Source organism: Larimichthys crocea, chromosome XII (assembly GCF_000972845.2).
Source record: "Larimichthys crocea isolate SSNF chromosome XII, L_crocea_2.0, whole genome shotgun sequence".
Classification (NCBI taxonomy): domain Eukaryota; kingdom Metazoa; phylum Chordata; class Actinopteri; family Sciaenidae; genus Larimichthys; species Larimichthys crocea.
Genome location: NC_040022.1, coordinates 22064124 through 22081957, shown reverse-complemented (window position 1 = coordinate 22081957; position 17834 = coordinate 22064124). Strand labels below are relative to the sequence as shown.

Below are 17834 nucleotides of genomic sequence, written 5' to 3'. Positions count from 1 at the left end.
TATATTTATATTTCTGATTTTCAGATTGTATCACCATGCTTGTTTTTTTGTTTTGTTTTGTTTTGTTTCTTAAGTCTGCAAAACAATACGTACGAGAAAATTATCTGCTCTGATTAACTCATGGAGGAGGAGGAGGAGGAGGAGGCATTGTGTGGCGTGGAGTAAATCTCCCTGGGTTTGAGGACAGATACGTCAGGTTGCTTCTTACTCTCTGGATCACGAAGCTGCTAGAGAGTGTCAGTGGCTCGTAGGCAGAAAGCAAGAGAGGCAGAGATCTGCACATCATTGGCTCAGAGAGCGCAAAAAAAAAACCCTCACCCGAAGCACGGTGAGTACTAAGCTTTTTTGCAAAAACATTTGTGCACGCTGATGTTTGTGTGTGACGATAGGTGACAGTTGTGTGTGTTTGTGTCTTAGTGCATCTCAGTTCTTTTCCTTTAATAGACGGAAAATAGGATGCTCAAGCTTCTTTATGTTTAAGTTGCAATAACTTTCTCTGTGGGGAAAAAATCAATTCAGGTTTAAAACAAAGCTCAGACCATCAGGTAATTATCACATGATGAAATATATGTGTTCATCTCTCTGAGACAAGCAATACAAAGGTATGTCTTTTGTTAACATGTTTACTCTGAAAATGGCACAGCCCTGCTGATAAAATGTAACTCAGTACCTTGTTTTTTTGACAGTGCTGGTGTACCTGCAGACTACCCACAGAGGAATGATCATGCTTATTCTGACTGTTACCTGACAGCAGAAAACACCTGCACCACTTTCATTTACTGTCACTTTGCATTACCTCTGTGCATGTGCGTGTGTTTGTATCCCTCAGGCAGCTACAGAGGATCATGGCATTTACAGGGATGCTGAGCGACGAGGACATCAAGGCTGCAGTCCAGGCTTGTCAAAGTGAGTCACGCAGTACACACCGGGAGACACACACTTTACATGCATCTAATTGTTAACACATTAGCACATACTTTGCAGTGGGTGAATATACGTCCACACCCATTTTACAGGAAGAAAGAGAGGGAGAGAGAGGCTTTGTTAAACCCACTCCCACAGGGGATACCTGTGAGGTGTGTTGTTCACAGGGGGGGCAGGGAGTCTGCAGGTAACTAGGCAGCCATGTGGCAGGAGAGCAGTTACCACCGAGATACCAAAGTGATTATGTTGAGCGTTCACATAGAGAAGACCAAAATCACACAAGCTATACAGCCCTCATATCCCAAAGCTCTTAATCATTTATCTCTAGCAATTATGTCTGCATGACAAGGCAAACAGCACAACCGCTCTGATGAATATCAAATGTCAGTGCTTATATGCCCTTTATTCAGTAATCCCCCTCTCCCGTTGGCAACGTTTTAGGCAAAATAACTTCAACCTTTGCCCGCCGTACTTCTTTGCAAAAGGAGGAAGCATTTTTAAGGTTTATTTGAAGATGGATGGCAAACTAAAACATCTGACGAAAGCTGGGATAGCAGACAAATCACATCCCGCCATCTCCTAACTTATTCTAAGGTTATGTATTTTTAAATCGGAGCATCAGTCTTTTAATTCCTCAAACTGCGGAGGCAAATGTCATCGAATCACTTTCAGTTGCATGAATGTAACTCACTCTGAACAGCTTTTAACATTTAAGGTTTGCATTAGACCTGCAGGGCAATATTCAGTGTGCTTTGGCTGTTTCAGTGGCATAGTGACATAGCCTATGATGGTATAAGACAGTGATGCGCTACAGGGTGTTTATTGGAAAATGTCATTTGTTGAAGAATGAAAGTCATCTGAGCAAATGTGACATCTCTATTCAGCCACCTACCATACTTCTTGTCATTGTGTGACTGACCTCTCCCTCTCTCTCTCCCTCTCTCTCTCTCTCTCTCTTTCTCTCTCTCTCTCTCTCTCTCTCTCTCTCTCTCTCCTTCTGTAGCTCCGGGGACATTCGACTTCAAGTCCTTCTTTGCACGAGTGGGACTGACTGGCTCATCTGAGGCAGATGGGAAAAAAGTGTTTACAGTTCTGGACCAAGACAGGAGTGGATACATTGAAGAGGCGGAGCTCAAGTAAGGATGTGTGTGATACAGATGGATGTGTATTTGTGTTTGTGCGGTAACTCCCTTGTTCACTCCAGTGGGGGTGGTGACTGGTGAGCGAGTGATGGAGGGACAGTTCAGAAAGCCCCAGAGGCGGAGAAAATGTCATCAGCGAATGATATAAGGTTTAACTTATCGCTGATATATATATATTTTTTGTGCACTCGTCAGACTGTTCCTTCAGAATTTCTCTCCGGGGGCGAGAGAGCTGACTGTGGCTGAGACCAAGGCTCTGATGGCAGCAGGAGATAAGGACGGTGATGGCAAGATTGGGATGGAAGGTGGGTGCATGTAAAACATCTAAAAAAAAAAGAAGAAGAAGAAGAAGAGGAAGCTGTCGGCAGAGCTGATGAGAAAAGGAGCCATGAGCCCGGGGAGCTGTCCATCACTTAGTGCTGAAACTGCAGTCTAAAAATAAAGCGCATACAAAAAACACTATATAAGCACTCAATATAGCAATAAAATTGTTTTTGTTTAATCATCTTGATTCATGTTGTGTGTATGATTGCTGACTGAATCCACTTTTTCTGTTTCTCCCACAGAGTTCTGTGATATCCTGAAATAAAGAGAATAAACGCAACGTGTTCACGACCGTCTTTCCCCTATTTTAAATAATGGGTTTCTTATGGAAATACTGACTTTCCAGACTGTTTGACACAAAAAGACCAGAATCCTCAGATAAATCTGTACCTGCCTGCTGCTCTTCCTGTTGATGTGATACAATAATGCATAAAATGTTTGGTGGACCAGCTGGATATTAGTTTGTGTTTGTGTGTTTAATTAATAAGGTATCTGGAATGGATTAATAAATGTATTTGAGGTGTGATATCAGTGTGTGCTGTGTCTCATTTCATTTTATGGCAGAGTATAGGAGCCAATATTTCATGAAAGACTCAAACTACTGTAGCTTTCAGTGGTTGAAATATAAAATCACTGTATGATGACTACATTTATACAAAAAAAAGTTAGATTAGACAAAATTAGTCCATGGTCAGTTATAAGGGATCAGATTATCTTACATGCAGCATAAAGTGCATAAAGTGAGCATATTGTGGCTGATTATGATATAAATCAAGAATAGACATATTTAGCATAAAGTGTAGTGGGTACTCATCAACTAAAGAAAATCCCATTCTGATTCACTGCTGCAGATTAATTTATATTCTACCGCAAATGAAAAGTTATATTTCACCAATTTTAAGAAAATCTTTGGTTTCAAAATTGTGGATTTTTTTTCTCTCCAATTTTTAAATAAATGAGACCCCTCTTTTAACGCCACGTGTTTTCCTTATTTGGGACTAGTACTGCCTTCTGCTGGACGGATTTTGAATTCCTGCAGAACCAGGTAAAAAAAATATCCACCATAATTATGGAAAATACATCAGTTTACAGAACTATCCGAGATGGATGTCCCATGTAGGCTTAAATGACAATGAAGGTTAACATGATATGGGTTTACATTTCAGGGTTTCCCCTGAAAAGGCCAAGTGGGCCACAAAAACACATTCATCAGTGGGGGGTGGGGAGAAGGAGGAGAAGAAGAAGAAGAAGAAGAAGAGAGGGAGAGGAAGGAGGGGTAGGGCGGACTCCGTCTTAATAAAGTTCATTCATCTGTAAGGAAAAACGAGCTGCGTTTTGTGCCATGGAAGCGTAAAATGAGTTGTCAACATATTGCTAACTTGTCCCAGTTCAAATGAGCCATATAGAGATGGACGGTAGCCTATGGAGCTGGTTAATATGACAGGGGACAGCATATTGGCTGAGACCGCAAATATCTATCATACGAGACCACCTCAGGGAGGTGTTGCAACACCAATCCTTCAGAAGCAAAAATGGAAAGCCTGACTCTAATAATTTACCATCAACTCTTGATATAACTAAGAAGCATACAAAACTACATGGGAAATAACCGAACAGTTGAATAAACATAACCCTTGAACAGATTACACAGACTGGTATTATTAAAGATAAACATATATTATGAAGTAATTATGTTGGACTGCGGATTTATAGTGATCACAGGGGGGCACGTCTTTATAATCATATATAATATTATAGTGATAACACAAAGATGAAAGCACTCCTTCCAGCTATGAGTGGCCTGTCGGGATATTTCCTTTCAAAGTGATGAATTATGTCTAAGGCCGTGCGTGACTTAATGTTCCTTCTGTTGAATAACAAAGTGTTTAGCAGTTCAATTGGCTGTGACTCTTCGGTGCGTGTTCATTTGGCTGCCAAGTGGTTTTACATAAACTAAACTAGGAGATATGACCCACGGCCTAGAGTGACTTCACGCTCACACGTGTCCATTCATTTCATTAATATGCTCAGACGAAACTTACAGCATCGGTATCAGTATCTTAAATGTTGTCCATAAATCTTATGAGTGTATCATGTCCAGTGAGGAGCGGGTCTCCTCGGGTTTCCACACGTCTATAGGCCTCCTCACATATGGTAGCATCCTCATTTGTTCGCCTAAAAATAGGTTAAGACTACTAGACACATTTTTTCGAAACCCATGCATCTTGGTACCTGATACTGAAACTCAAAGCTCTGTAAATGGTGTTGCTCAAGCATATATAAGAGAGAGGGACCGAGGCTTGTGGCATTCACTCGAGTCCGCCTTGGTTTTCACTCGCCTCAACGCAGCGCAAAGGTGAGTGGGATGTGCGCCCCCGCTAAGGCCACACTGACGGTCAGATTGCTCTGGGAGGACAGGGATTCAGACCAGCAGACTCCCGTGGACTAACTGTAGGGAGAAATGGAACCAGCATAGCAAAAACAACTATACGGAACCACAGGACGATTTAATCAGTGCGCAAAGGAAAAGCCACTTGATTTTTTTTCTTCTTCTAAGGAGCAACTTTGTGGATGATAATTGCGCTTATTTACAGGATGAGAGAGAAAGAGAGAAAATCACATCACTCAGCTATCGACACGATTTGACATCACTGCGTTTCCTCAGCTGCGATGTTTATTTGTGGCAGTGACTTATGTTGCTGCGATTTGGCCATCTCAGCGGGAGCATCTTCTATTTAGTGCCATAGCAGCATACGGTGGGATAAACAAGTCTGTGTGTCACACCCGGAGGCAAAGACTAAATCTTTAGCCAATAAGAAAAGATTTTTTAAAGAAAGAAAAAAAGAAACACACAGGGCCAGTGATGCTGCTTGACTACTTTTCAAATTAAAACAATTAATTAGTTGAATTAGACCAAAAAGTAACAAGGGAACATTTTATGCCTCTAGATGCTTTAATGTTATTAATGCCTGAACTTTCATTCTCTTGTGAAGCTAGAGGAAGAATAGCCTTGTCTAATACTTGAGAGTTATCTGGACACTGGTGCATGATTTTAGCCCACAGACCTCAGGCAGTGCTTGATATATGGTGATCTAAAGTTAATTAAGAGCACTTCAACCCCTTAGAATAGAAGCCATTGTAGACAGATGTGCTTTTAAAGAAGGATATTTGCAACGCAATGATATGACTACTGTGCTGGATTTGAGATGCTCATACCGACCTTGAGCCTTGTCTTCTCTCCTCCCTTAGAATAAGAAAAAATGGCCTTCAGCAGTGTTCTCAGTGATGCTGACATCCAGGCAGCTCTGGCTGGCTGCGCAGGTGAGCATACATAATATACAACATATACAGGATTCAATTTTCTCAATTGCAGTTTTGCTAAAACAGCTGGCACAAATCACTGAAATCTGCAGTCTGCCAGGTGCTAATGGTGTTAACATGTATGTTTCAGCTGCCGACTCTTTCAACTACAAGACCTTCTTCAAGGCATGCGGCCTGAGCGCCAAGTCTGAGGCTGATGTCAAGAAGGCCTTCCTCATCATTGACCAGGACAACAGTGGCTTCATTGAGGAGGAGGAGCTGAAGTAAGACACTTAAGAAATGCACACTTAAACAAGAAACGCCTCCGAAGCACCAAAACATGCACCAGATCTGCTCTATGTTTTAGAAAAACAAAGGGTAGCTTTACTCTCTCCACTCACCTGGACACTTGCTAATGAAGCTTCACATTTTTTTTGCACTAAAAACAAGGTTTAATGAAGCCTGAAGATTTTGAGACATTACACATTTAAAACCCTATTTGGACACTTTGTCACTTCTGTCTTAAAATCTCAGACTGTGCTCTAAAGGGTAACTTGCAGAGTGATTCACAACAGATCAATCAATGTAGCCTGAGATATTCCTAACTCTAACTCCTGCTGTCTTATCCACCTTTCAGACTGTTCCTGCAGAACTTCTCTGCTGGCGCCAGAGCACTCACCGACGGCGAGACCAAGACTTTCCTTGCCGCTGGTGACAGTGATGGTGATGGCAAGATCGGAGTTGATGGTAAGACTTTCCTGCATATCTTTCAAATGTAGCAGATATTTATACAAGATCAATTCTGATGCCTTTTAACAGTGGACACATACTTCTAATATCTGCACCGACTTAAAGTCTTCCAATTAGTCCAGATCATGATGGCACAAGAATCTGAATAACATTGTGTTCACTACTAATGGCAGTTTTATTCTGTTTTCGCAGAGTTTGCTGCCCTTGTAAAGCAATAAATTTCCATTGACCAAGATCTACTTCTTTTCATGGAACTTCAAGCTCCTTGCAAGATTCAGTAATCATCAGCTGAAAGAATATTTTTTTATACCTTATTTATGAGTTGCCTGCGATTATTTTTCTCAACATGGAACACATACTTTACTGTGAATGCTATTCAGGTGTGTTAAATGTTCTGAAAAAAATGACTTGTGCAAACTGTACAACACCATCTGCACTTTTGAGGAAGAGTGAAAAACCAGGAATAAATACTCTTTTGGTGTAAAGTGATCTGCTTAAGCTCAGTCGTCTTTGTATTGGTCCACTCTTTGGTTTCATACAACCCAATGTATTCACATAGCTCTGGCTATGTCAACACAATGGGAAGAGGAAGAAGCGGTGCGAAAAGTGATTCCACCTGCTAGGGATTTTAAATACTTGAGAGGTGATGCGAGGTCTTGAAATGACCTGCCCAGCACTTGTTTTTATAATTAGTTAGTAGTAGGGGGGGGCTAGACTCAGACCACAAACTGGCAAACGCAGTAGGAAAGGCCCTTGGGTTTTTTTGTTCACATGCTTGCTGGATCCAGGGAGGTTTGCAATGGATAGCTGTCAAACATAGTGTAATTAGCTGGTCTGTTCCAAGGTCTTTTTCTCCACCAACTGCTGCGTAGTCAATTAGATGATATGCTGTGGCAACAGGAGGGCTATTAACAGCCACTGTTACATCAGCAACCTTTCAGCAGGTTGCATAGATGCAGATATTTGGTGGTCTGAGGGCTTCGGAACAAACTATTCAATTCATTTATTCAGTTCTCTGGGAAATATTCAGACATATTTGGCAAAGAACCACATTTAAATAGGTTAACAGTTAAATTACACTTCCAGGGGAAGTTATGAATGTTCGGGGGACTGCAAGTCAGCAATATGTAAACCCTCAAGCCTAACAGATGACAGCTTGAGCTTGTTACCGTCAACCAGTGGTCAAAACAGTCAAGTATTACCCTGTGGGACAGTGCTGCCACCTACAGGCCAAAGCTGTACTCAGCATTACAAATGGTGATATTATTAATAGACTGTACTGTAAAGATGAACCATTGAGAAGGAGTTTACCGAAACAGAAACAGCTTGGACATTTCCATGTGCTTTTAAACATTTCATGGTTTAATTCGTAAATTACAAACCTCTCAAATACAGGCTTAATCTGACAAACATTAAATACAACATGACACATGCGAGGAAGGAGTGTTAAACAGCAAAAAAAAACACACAAATAAATATAATAATTGATAATATAATATAATATAATTGATCTTTGCACGGTCTGACACAATCTGGGCTAATTGGTTTTAGTTTAGGACTCTTATACCCATACTATATATATACTCTGACCCTAAAATATGAATGACTACAATACTCCATGCTTTACAAATCAACAATGTAGCACGAAAAGAGGGAAAAGACCCAATTACACCAGCTCTAACGCACACACGCTCCGTATCCACCCTCCTGAATACGGTTGTGTGGTGCCAGCAGCACTTCCAATTCGCCCTGCTCAGCAGTGCGCAGGCCTATTCTTAGCGATGGGGGGATATTAAAGACTTCTTCAAACGCACCTTTTAAGCGTCTTCATTTGTGAAACTTAAAATAGACCGCTCTCTGGCCACAAGACGAATTTTCGCCACCCCAGCCCATCCTCCCTCCCCTGCTGTCCTCAGCGGTGTCAGTTATCTTATGCTTCAGATTTCCGATTGAGTGGAACTATAAAAGGTCATCAGGAGAGCAGGGAAGATCACTTCAGTCGACTGGACGCTTGTCTGTAATCATCCGTAGCCCTACAAAGCAACGACATTAGCCAGAGGTGAGTTTGAATGAACGGAGGAAAGAAATCCGGGATTAAAAGCCCGCAGCATCACGCATGGCATCTTTGAAAGATTTAACTGGACTTTGCGGTGAAATGCAGCATCAAAAAATAAAGAATACGTTTTTTTTTTGTGGATGGATTACTGGTCTCCCAGCATCTAACTATAAGGAACACGTCAATCTCGGGTGGGATTTGGAAATGCAACATCAGACATGCCACTCAGAAAGAAAGGGACTGATTGATTTCTCATATGTTTCTATTCTAATCTATTTCTAATTGGGATGATTAACAGTTTGCTGATGTTGCTGCTCTGTTGTCTGAATGTCATTACAACTTCTTAAAGATCCATGCAATCAACAAATCGTGATGCTGCAATGTTCCAAGCGATTATCACTTGACATGTGCTGCTTTAAAAAGTCTAATCATCGGTCTCATTTAAATTTCTGCAGATCGAAATGGCCTTCGCTAAAATCGGACTGACTGATGCTGCCATCGCTGGAGCCCTGGAGGAGTGCAAAGGTGACTTTTTAAGTTACAATTACAAAATCACAGCCACAGCTCTCTCTCTCTTTTTTGGAGCATTGTTGTAATTTTAAGGTGGAATATTTATTTATTTATTTATTTCAGCTGCTGGATCATTCTGTCACAAGAAGTTCTTCGCTGCATGCGGCTTGCACGGCAAACCCGATGCTGTACTGAACGAAGCCTTCAATATCGTTGACCAGGACAACAGTGGTTTCATTGAGGAGGAAGAGCTTAAGTAAGACACAAAGAAATGCACACTTGAATTTGTCCTTAACAGATATCCACACACATTAGAGCAGTACATTAAGACACTGGGTGCACAGGGCTGGACTCAGGCTGTTTGAGGGCCATGGGCAAATAAAATTAGGAGTCATAAAATAAAAGTTACAAAGCCTAGATAAAGTTAAAAATAGATTTATTATGTGAGTATAACACTTAAAAAACACACAGGGAACCGTTTATTTCACAAATATACACACACAATGATGTCAACAGGAATGAGCTGTGTATCAGGAGCTTAGTTAAGCATAGGGCAGGGGTATTTTTGCTGCATTTTTTTGGGGGCCCCATGAGCCCATCAATGTTGCATCTTCTTTCAGCTGCAAACAATAGTGAGTTATGTCTGTAAGAACTTGGAGAGGAATGAAGGAATGAAGGAGCCACAGGTCAAACTATCTATAGCCACCTGTTTTACATAAACGTACATAACCCACACAGCACCACCCTTCAGCCACCTGCCCGATAAATCAGATTTCTTAATAGGTGTACATGTTTTACTTTGCTCTTAATCAAGATGTCACATCACACATTTGTGGTCCAGTAATATTTGAATGGACCGTCTGCAATCATGTTGTTGAAGACTCACTTGGAGATCAGGAAATAACCACCAGTTGTTTGTGTGTGTGTGTGTGTGTTAACAGGCTGTTCCTGCAGACCTTCAGCCCAGGTGCACGTGAACTGACCCCCGCTGAGACCACCACTTTCCTCAAGGCTGGTGACACTGACGGTGATGGCAAGATTGGAGCTGCCGGTATGAACTCATGCAGTTTGGTTCTAATAGATCTTTGGATAGTTTTGTTGGAAACAGATACCAACTATGTGTTTTCTTGTCTGCCTACAGAGTTCATTGCCATGATTAAATAGAAAGTCAAGTGACCAACCACACCTGCCATGATGGAACAACAAAGCCCACGTAGACCTCCCCCGTTTTCATCTGAATATAAATAATTTTTATACATTTGCTGAAGAGACGTTTCCTCCTATGCAACACACTGTCCAAAATGATGATTGTGAATGTCGCTCGGTTGTGTTCATGTCTTAAATATGAATTTTGCTTACTGTAAAAACCTATGATGCACTTTCCAGGAACGAAAAAGAAATAAATATTCTTTGGCTACGATCTTTTTCTATTGTTTACGCTGTATCTTTTCAACTCATAGCCCATATCTCACAAAAAACACTCAACACTCTATCGCTCTCCCTCTGTCTCTCAAATTATTAAGTTATTGATTTATTAATTCATTTATTATTCGGTTATTGAAATGACATATGAACACATAAGTGTTGCAAAAGCATCTAAAGAATAAGAAAAGAATCATAAACACATATTATTACTGTCATTTTTGCTACCATATCTGCCACTGTGGTTATTTTATCATTCATTGTGATTCATTGTCATTTTGTCAGTCATTGTAATTGTACAATACATATCCATTGCACGTCTGTCCGTCCTGGAAGAGGGATCCCTTCTCTGTGGCTCTTCCTGACGTTTCTTCCACATTTTTTCCCTGTTAAAGGTTTTTTTTGTGGGCAAGTTTTTCCTCACTCGAACCGAGGGTCTAAGGACAGAGGGTGTCACTCCCTGTATAGATTGTAAAGCCCTCTGAGGCAAATGTACTTTGTGACTTTGGGCTATACAAATGAAATCTGATTTGATTTGATAAACTGTTGACACACCCATAACTATAGGTTTATAAATCTGCACATCAAATGCACACACACATATTTATACATACGGCTGTGTGTGTGTGTGTGTGTGTGTGTGTGTGTGTGTGTGTGTGTTTGTGCGCAGTCATGCAGCTCCACACTGCAGCCACTAGATGGAGCTAGGTCCATTAACAGTAGGAGATGGGACAGACGCACCAAACAGAGATGAGACGTTACTGTAAATCATCTGACAATAAAAGGGGACAGCTGTTGGACATTTGACTCCCTTTAAACATCCCTCTGAGCGTGCCTTTGAGTTATGTGTCTGTTCCCATCAGGAGGAAAACTCATCCACACACACACATCCACAAAGAATAATAAATGTCAGAGCTAAGATTATTTCAAAGAAACAGAACGTGACCGAAAGAATGCAGGTGGGCTCGTCCTCTTTGCCAATCGATATGTCCAGGAGTGAGGCTCCTAAAGAGCATTAGCAAATGTAAATGAATAAATGATCAGTAACAGTATAGTCTGTGAGGTATCAACATTGCGCATGACATCATGCACCGGGTGTGGATGAAGTCACATCAGTGCTCTCGATCCGGTGTCCTCAGTCTCTTTTTCACACACATGCTGCAGGAGATAATTGAGTTTCTTTTTTAACCTGCTCAGGAGTCCAACTTCCTTACAGTAGACTATCGGACATCACTTGTCGTTGAGGGGGCCCCCCGTTAACAAGTTGGCGCCGGGATTAGGTTTAGGAAAGGTTGACAATGACAAAGCGCCGGAGATACAAGCTTTTATTCAATGAAGAGAGACGCCAGGGTGCTGCCGGAGAGTGAAACAAAAAGCTGCAGTGCGTCCACAACGCGTAAAAGTGGTGTCCAAAACACGACGACACAAATGAAACAGAATAAAATAAAATGACTGATTTCTGTTTTCTGTCAGCCAGCCCTGTAAATAATGTTTAAAAGGGTCTTTAGCGGATGTCATCACACTTCATCGGGCCAACATCCCCGCGGCTCACGGTCGCCAGCTGACGCGTGCGAGAACTCAGCGCTGCCAAAAGGGGCCACAAGCGCACAGTCACTGGTACCAATTGTCTGACTTCTAATGTGAGAAAGGTGGCCGGGGGCCTTTGGTTATATTCAAGGATATCCCTCAGTGTCAGGTTTCAGCACATCCTGCGATCCGAGTTCATATCTCCACATGACCTGGCTGTTTATTAAACTTGAGCATCTGATAAACGTTTGTCTTTCTCATTCCCCCCACTCAAACACATTTTGGCTGCATATGCACACCTTCAACTAACCTTTACATCAAGGAGAGGAATAACCTCATTTTTCCATGCGTTGCTGCAGCCAACACTCTCCCAGGAATGAGTTTAATGACCCCTGAATGTGTTTGTGTGTCAGACCCGCCTGGGGCCTCAAATGCCCTCAAAAAAAAAAGACAACCTGAATTTGTTCATTCTTTGCAGCTGGACAGACAAGCAGCTCTGTGCTGGACGAAACACGAAATGATCCAGCAGAAATGAAGCCAGCGCTCTGCCCTGCATGACCTCTGACTGTTACGCCTCTATTTAAATGGTTGCGTTTGAATACCTGGGGCACTGCACATAATGCATCATCATCACCAATGAAGACGGGACTGCACAGCAGAGGGTGACCTCGGGTCCCTTAATCAGCACAGTTGACAAAGCAATTTAGCAGGACTGTCTCTCCTCTGTCAGTATGATGAGCGACAAGGCTCCAAAACGTCCCTGAAATTCAGCTGTGTTTTTAAGGGGGTTAAATTAGATTTGTTTGCACATAATATGAACTCCATATGTTTGTGTAGATGTCTTATATCCAGATCTGGGCAGGTGAAGCGCCACAGGACGCACAAAGAGGTTGTGACCTCTTAATCTCTTACCAATGCTGTTGACACGGTTAACACATTTCAATGTCAGTGAGTTTTTTTTTTTTATTTATTTCCCATAACTCACCTCAAATGTAATGATAAGGGCACATTTGGGGGTTGGATGTGGCTCAGATGTGCTCGTTTTGGGACTGCTGCCTGTAAAAGGATATCTGCATGAAAAGGGTAGGGGTGGTGAGGGTGGAGGAGGAGGAGGAGGGGGACAGAAACAGCAAGAGAGGGAGAGATTGCAGTTACATTACAGCCTCCCTGCATTTACTGTGCTATATAATTCTAGAGGTAAGAAGAGGAGGAGGAGGGGTGCGGGGATGACAGGAGGGAGTGTCGGGTGGGGAGAAGAATGCTCTTTTTTAACTTAATTTGCTATTTACAAGGGCGTTACAGATGTCCACGGTCCGGTCTCTCTGTCCCTGGGCGTTATAAATAGTAAAGGTTAATTAGTTAGCTGAGAAATTGGATCAGGGGCGGGCAGTTAGAATTTGATCCATAGACAGGTAACTCAAGCAATCCCTATTGTCACTGCAATCAGACCTATATAAATCCGCCTTGACAGACAGCAGTCACCACAGAGCCTTACCTCTCCTTGCTGGATCATCGACCAGGCGAGATCTCCCCCTCTAAACAAGGTAAACTGCTGTGCGGACTCCAGGAGGCTGATGGAGAGCGACTGCTGCTTCTTCTTTTTTTCCTTTTTTTCTTTTTTTGTATTTGCTTTTGTAGAGACGCATTCTCTCTGCACTTTAGAGGCTCAGGTGAAATCATTTCGTGCGTAAAAAGTGGCGACTTATTTGCGTTGGAGAGTAAGTTCTATCATGTTTAATCTACAGGATGAGACAGTAAGTAGCTTGAGGAAACTGGAGCTTATCTCTCATTCTCACTTTTAAGAACTCTTATTAAGATCTTATGGACTGTAACTCTCAGTGTCAGTGTGGACACCTTCTGCTCTCCATCAGTGTCAGTGTTTTGTTAGTTTGTGCCTGGCTCCATGTGTTAACAATTGTTCCTTCTACAGGAATAAAATGTCCCTCTCAGCTATCCTTTCGGCTGATGCCATCGACAGTGCTATCAAGGAGTGCCAAGGTATCATCTTCCAACAATATCATTACTGTTTTCTTACTTCTATCAATATTTTTATTGGAGTCTATGCAGTCAGCAGAGTGGTTGGATCTATTTGATGATAAGAAACATAAATGCATACAGGGCTCAGTATTGTATATATATATATGTATGTTTGTGGCTTTGTAAATTGATTTTATGGGCATCAATTGGTCCAGGTGTGGTGTTAGTGTTATCACTGGAGGTTAAAATGTAATATATATATATACATGTTCTTCATACTGAGAGAAGAAGGTTGGATCACTCACATCACACTTAATGATACCTTGTTATCATGTCTCCATAATTTAAACTGACATAAATTGTCGGAGGATTTGCTAATATCACAGAGACCTTAATACTAGACTAGACTTCTTGAAATTGACCTCCTGCTGTTCCTAAATCTCTGTTCTCCTGCAGCACCAGACTCCTTCTGCCCCAAGAAATTTTTCAGCACATGTGGCCTCACCAAGAAGTCTGCCGCAGACGTGAAGAAGGTTTTCGGGATTTTGGACAACGATGCCAGCGGGTTTATTGAGGAGGAAGAGCTCAAGTGAGTCACCGGACAGTTCACTGACTACTACAGACTTTTGGCTATATATGCTGGTGGCTCAATAGACTGTCTTCTTGGAAAATTACATTTCCATTGTTGAGCTGAGAAGGGGACTTCCAAGGGCTAATATTCATGACACAAACTCACATTGTTTTCTTTATTACATGTCACCTGTTACCTAAGTAATAGCAGCATCTTTAAACGTATCAACCTCAGAACATAACAGATGCAAAAACACATTAGAAGTTGTGTTTTCTGGCTGATTGGACTTTTGTGGTGCCTTTGTGGTTATAGCTGTTTTTCCTTCTTGTTACTGACTCCTGCCTGTGGCTCTGTGTACGTCAGGTTTTTCCTCCAGAGGTTTACTCCTGGGGCTCGCGTTCTGACAGACAAGGAGACCAAGGGCTTCCTGAGTGCTGCTGATGACGACAGCGATGGCCGCATTGGAGCAGACGGTGAGCGGATCCATATACCCATTATGCAAGATGTGTGATTAGAAAACCACAACACATTTTTCACCATTAATAGACAGACTGACAAAATATGTTGATGCTGGAAACAGAAGTAGATCAGAATCTCAGTAGTAAGGTAAGACAAGCAGCTATCATGTCTACCTCCACAGCAGGTGCTCGAAAGCAACGTCTGCATAATGTAACCATTTGTAATATTAGATTTGTGAATTAGTTTAATTGATTAGACAAATCGGGTCAATGTCATGCTGTAAACTCGAGAGCACAACAGCAGCAGCACTGAGATCATTACAATGGGAGCTCTCTCTCCCTCTAATGGTTTTCTTGTCGCTAAATATAAATATTTCGGCATCACACTGAGGCAGGTATCATGCAGATGAGGTAAATAATCAGGTGTCACATCTAACTAATGTGCTTTCTTTTCTCTCCACAGAGTTCCAGGCCATGGTCTTGTCCTAAACATCTGGACTCCATCACCCCAACTCAGTCTGACCCCCTCTCAGCCTCCTACCCCTCTATTCCACTGCTTCAAGGGCTTGTAGTTTTAGTCGATCATTTTCCATCTGGTTAGATAAAATGTCTTAATTCTGGGTTTTTTTTTTTGTTTTGTTTTTTGCAAGGCTCGCTTTGGTCCACACACATTATCTCATCATGTTTTTAGATTTTTTTTCCCCCCTCAGTTTTCATCGTTTTAGACAGACCATAAAGCTGTATTTCCCAAAATAAATGTACGATTCATCAAATTACTGAGAAAATAAAATAATAAAATCCAAAAACTGTGGCATCTTTGTGTGTTTCTGTCCTCTACACCTGGCTTGAGATGAGAACAAATATATATATAGTTATGAGAGTGAAATGTTTGATGATCCTTTGTGTACTGATCCAGATGTGCCTATGCACAAAACAAACACAGTCATACTGTTTTCCTCTGTGGTGTCCTTAAATATTCACAGCTCCACACAGTGTTAGGTAACAGGACATATCCTGAAAACACAGTGTTTCTGACTGAAGCTTATATACAGTACAATACAGGTGTGTGTGACTTCAGGCAGTCATAGAGCTAACGCAGGGAAAAAGCCTGAGGAGGTGACCTTGATGGCCACCTGAGTGTCACCAAGGCTGGATCGAGTGACACCTGACCTCAGCTTTGTAAATAAACCCAGCTGAACTTTGGTGCTACTCAGGATGGGGCAACAAATCACACACACACACACACACACACACACACACACACACACACACACACACACACACACACACACACACACACACACACACACACACACACACACACACACATAAACACACAAGCACAAAATCCGGCACATTTGCAAAATTCAAATAAGAGATCAGACACAGACGACCAACTATGCAAACACACATAATCACAAGCATGCACATGGGCTAAATACACGCACATCAGGGTTGGTGCATCAGTGTGAGTGTTTGTGTGTGAGACACATTAGGAGATGCATACCCTGCAGAATGCTATATCTGTGAAGGCTAGCCTTACATGTATTGCTTTGCCAGCTCAGGAGAGCTTGCTCAGGATCCGTTAAAGAAGAATGATTTTATTACGCTCATCCCACGTTCTCAGACGGAAGATTGATCATCTCACAACACTGCATCCATCCTGCAAGACACTTTAAATAGCATGCAGTGTTTTCATTCTCTGCACTTAGAGGATTCACAGGATTAAAATTAACAACTACCTCACTATTCACCCGCCCACTAGAGGCGCCAAAATACAGAGTCCCACACGTACTTCCAGTGGTTCCACCTTGGTGTCATTTCAATTACCTGTATATTACAGGGAGAAGCTGGCTATTACAGCAGACACCTGCTACTCAGAGCTATGGGGCATACCCTGGTATTAGCATGAGGTCGTGGTCACAAGTGTAGGATGTGTAGTCATGCGCTCCTTCTGCAGCCGGGCCAAAACTGCATGTGAGAGGCCTCAGTGTGTTTTTGTTAGAAATGTCACTACGTTGAAGTGAAAGAAAGAAAGTGACAAAGCCATGATTTATTTGAAATTAAAAAAAAAAAAAAAACACTCACTATTTCAGACAATATCAATCAAAGACATTTCTTTACAACAATGAAAGACAAATCCATTAATGTTTTAGTATAAATGATTGAGCGTTCTGCAATAAAAAGTGACTAAAGCCAGAGATGTTAACAATAAAATACATACGAGTTAAATCGTTTAAAGGTGCAGTGTGTAAGATTTGGGGCCTTGATTTTCAGAATAAGGCAGACATGGAATATAATATTCATAACATATCAACGCATGTATAATCGCCTGAAAATAAGAATCTTTTTTTATTTTTGTTACTTTAAAACTTTAACTCTTCAAACTGAGCCTTTTATATCTACAGTGGGAGGAGGCCGCCATGTTGAAACAAACTAAATACTGATTCTAGACAGGGACTTTCAAATGTTGTTTCTCCTTTACAGAGATGTAAGGAGATCGCAGTGCAGCAATTACACAACTAGATGCAACTAAATTCTACACACTAGACCTTTAATAGTTAGTCAAACACCCATATATACCATGTTATATTTGACATTATATCCAATGTTATATTGCTACACACACACATATTATCTGAAATTATCTTACACTTACATCTCATATGACATACTACCACAATTTACCATATAAAACCATAGTATGTTAATATGCTGTGTTATGTTCTGAATCGTATTCCACATTATATCTATGTCAAATATCTATATTGATACAGACAAACACTATGTAAACAGTATGTAGAGCAGGTCATCCACTAATCAGAACATCTGTAGTTTGATCCCCGGCTCAGTCTGCATGTCGTTCTAGGGCA

General features: G+C 41.5%; 4 protein-coding genes across 5 annotated transcripts; all 4 read left to right on the top strand.

The window, feature by feature from the left end:
* Positions 1-161: 161 nt before the first annotated feature.
* pvalb5 (parvalbumin 5) lies at positions 162-2904 on the top strand. Of its 2 annotated transcripts, none has more exons than XM_010730710.3 (5): positions 162-328; positions 830-906; positions 1928-2060; positions 2262-2371; positions 2633-2904. In XM_010730710.3, the coding sequence occupies exons 2-5, from the start codon at positions 846-848 to the stop codon at positions 2653-2655; spliced, it is 327 nt and encodes a 108-aa protein (XP_010729012.1). In that variant the 5' UTR covers positions 162-328; positions 830-845; the 3' UTR covers positions 2656-2904. The 2 variants fall into 2 exon arrangements, with proteins under 2 accessions (XP_010729012.1, XP_019120675.1); XM_019265130.2 differs by lacking the exon at positions 162-328 and adding an exon at positions 369-545.
* A 1739-nt stretch (positions 2905-4643) lies between these two features.
* LOC104918845 (parvalbumin beta 4) lies at positions 4644-6929 on the top strand. Its single transcript, XM_010730712.2, has 5 exons — positions 4644-4746; positions 5640-5711; positions 5842-5974; positions 6328-6437; positions 6633-6929. Exons 2-5 carry the CDS (start codon positions 5651-5653, stop codon positions 6656-6658), a joined length of 330 nt encoding a protein of 109 aa, XP_010729014.1. The 5' UTR covers positions 4644-4746; positions 5640-5650; the 3' UTR covers positions 6659-6929.
* A 1463-nt stretch (positions 6930-8392) lies between these two features.
* Positions 8393-10431, top strand: LOC104918846 (parvalbumin beta-like). Its single transcript, XM_010730713.3, has 5 exons — positions 8393-8499; positions 8952-9021; positions 9130-9262; positions 9948-10057; positions 10148-10431. Exons 2-5 carry the CDS (start codon positions 8958-8960, stop codon positions 10168-10170), a joined length of 330 nt encoding a protein of 109 aa, XP_010729015.1. The 5' UTR covers positions 8393-8499; positions 8952-8957; the 3' UTR covers positions 10171-10431.
* A 2710-nt stretch (positions 10432-13141) lies between these two features.
* Positions 13142-15746, top strand: pvalb8 (parvalbumin 8). Its single transcript, XM_010730714.3, has 5 exons — positions 13142-13499; positions 13886-13953; positions 14389-14521; positions 14867-14976; positions 15425-15746. The coding sequence occupies exons 2-5, from the start codon at positions 13893-13895 to the stop codon at positions 15448-15450; spliced, it is 330 nt and encodes a 109-aa protein (XP_010729016.1). The 5' UTR covers positions 13142-13499; positions 13886-13892; the 3' UTR covers positions 15451-15746.
* Positions 15747-17834: the final 2088 nt, after the last annotated feature.

Bases quoted from the DNA above. Each gene is read 5' to 3' on its own strand.
- pvalb5 (XM_010730710.3), top strand. From the start codon at position 846: ATGGCATTTACAGGGATGCTGAGCGACGAGGACATCAAGGCTGCAGTC. The intron at 2,061-2,261 runs GTAAGGATGTGT...TGCACTCGTCAG, and splicing joins ATTGAAGAGGCGGAGCTCAA to ACTGTTCCTTCAGAATTTCT. The intron at 2,372-2,632 runs GTGGGTGCATGT...TTTCTCCCACAG, and splicing joins TGGCAAGATTGGGATGGAAG to AGTTCTGTGATATCCTGAAA.
- pvalb8 (XM_010730714.3), top strand. From the start codon at position 13,893: ATGTCCCTCTCAGCTATCCTTTCGGCTGATGCCATCGACAGTGCTATC. The intron at 14,522-14,866 runs GTGAGTCACCGG...TGTGTACGTCAG, and splicing joins ATTGAGGAGGAAGAGCTCAA to GTTTTTCCTCCAGAGGTTTA. The intron at 14,977-15,424 runs GTGAGCGGATCC...TTCTCTCCACAG, and splicing joins TGGCCGCATTGGAGCAGACG to AGTTCCAGGCCATGGTCTTG.
- LOC104918845 (XM_010730712.2), top strand. From the start codon at position 5,651: ATGGCCTTCAGCAGTGTTCTCAGTGATGCTGACATCCAGGCAGCTCTG. The intron at 5,712-5,841 runs GTGAGCATACAT...TGTATGTTTCAG, and splicing joins AGCTCTGGCTGGCTGCGCAG to CTGCCGACTCTTTCAACTAC. The intron at 5,975-6,327 runs GTAAGACACTTA...TCCACCTTTCAG, and splicing joins ATTGAGGAGGAGGAGCTGAA to ACTGTTCCTGCAGAACTTCT.
- LOC104918846 (XM_010730713.3), top strand. From the start codon at position 8,958: ATGGCCTTCGCTAAAATCGGACTGACTGATGCTGCCATCGCTGGAGCC. The intron at 9,263-9,947 runs GTAAGACACAAA...GTGTGTTAACAG, and splicing joins ATTGAGGAGGAAGAGCTTAA to GCTGTTCCTGCAGACCTTCA. The intron at 10,058-10,147 runs GTATGAACTCAT...GTCTGCCTACAG, and splicing joins TGGCAAGATTGGAGCTGCCG to AGTTCATTGCCATGATTAAA.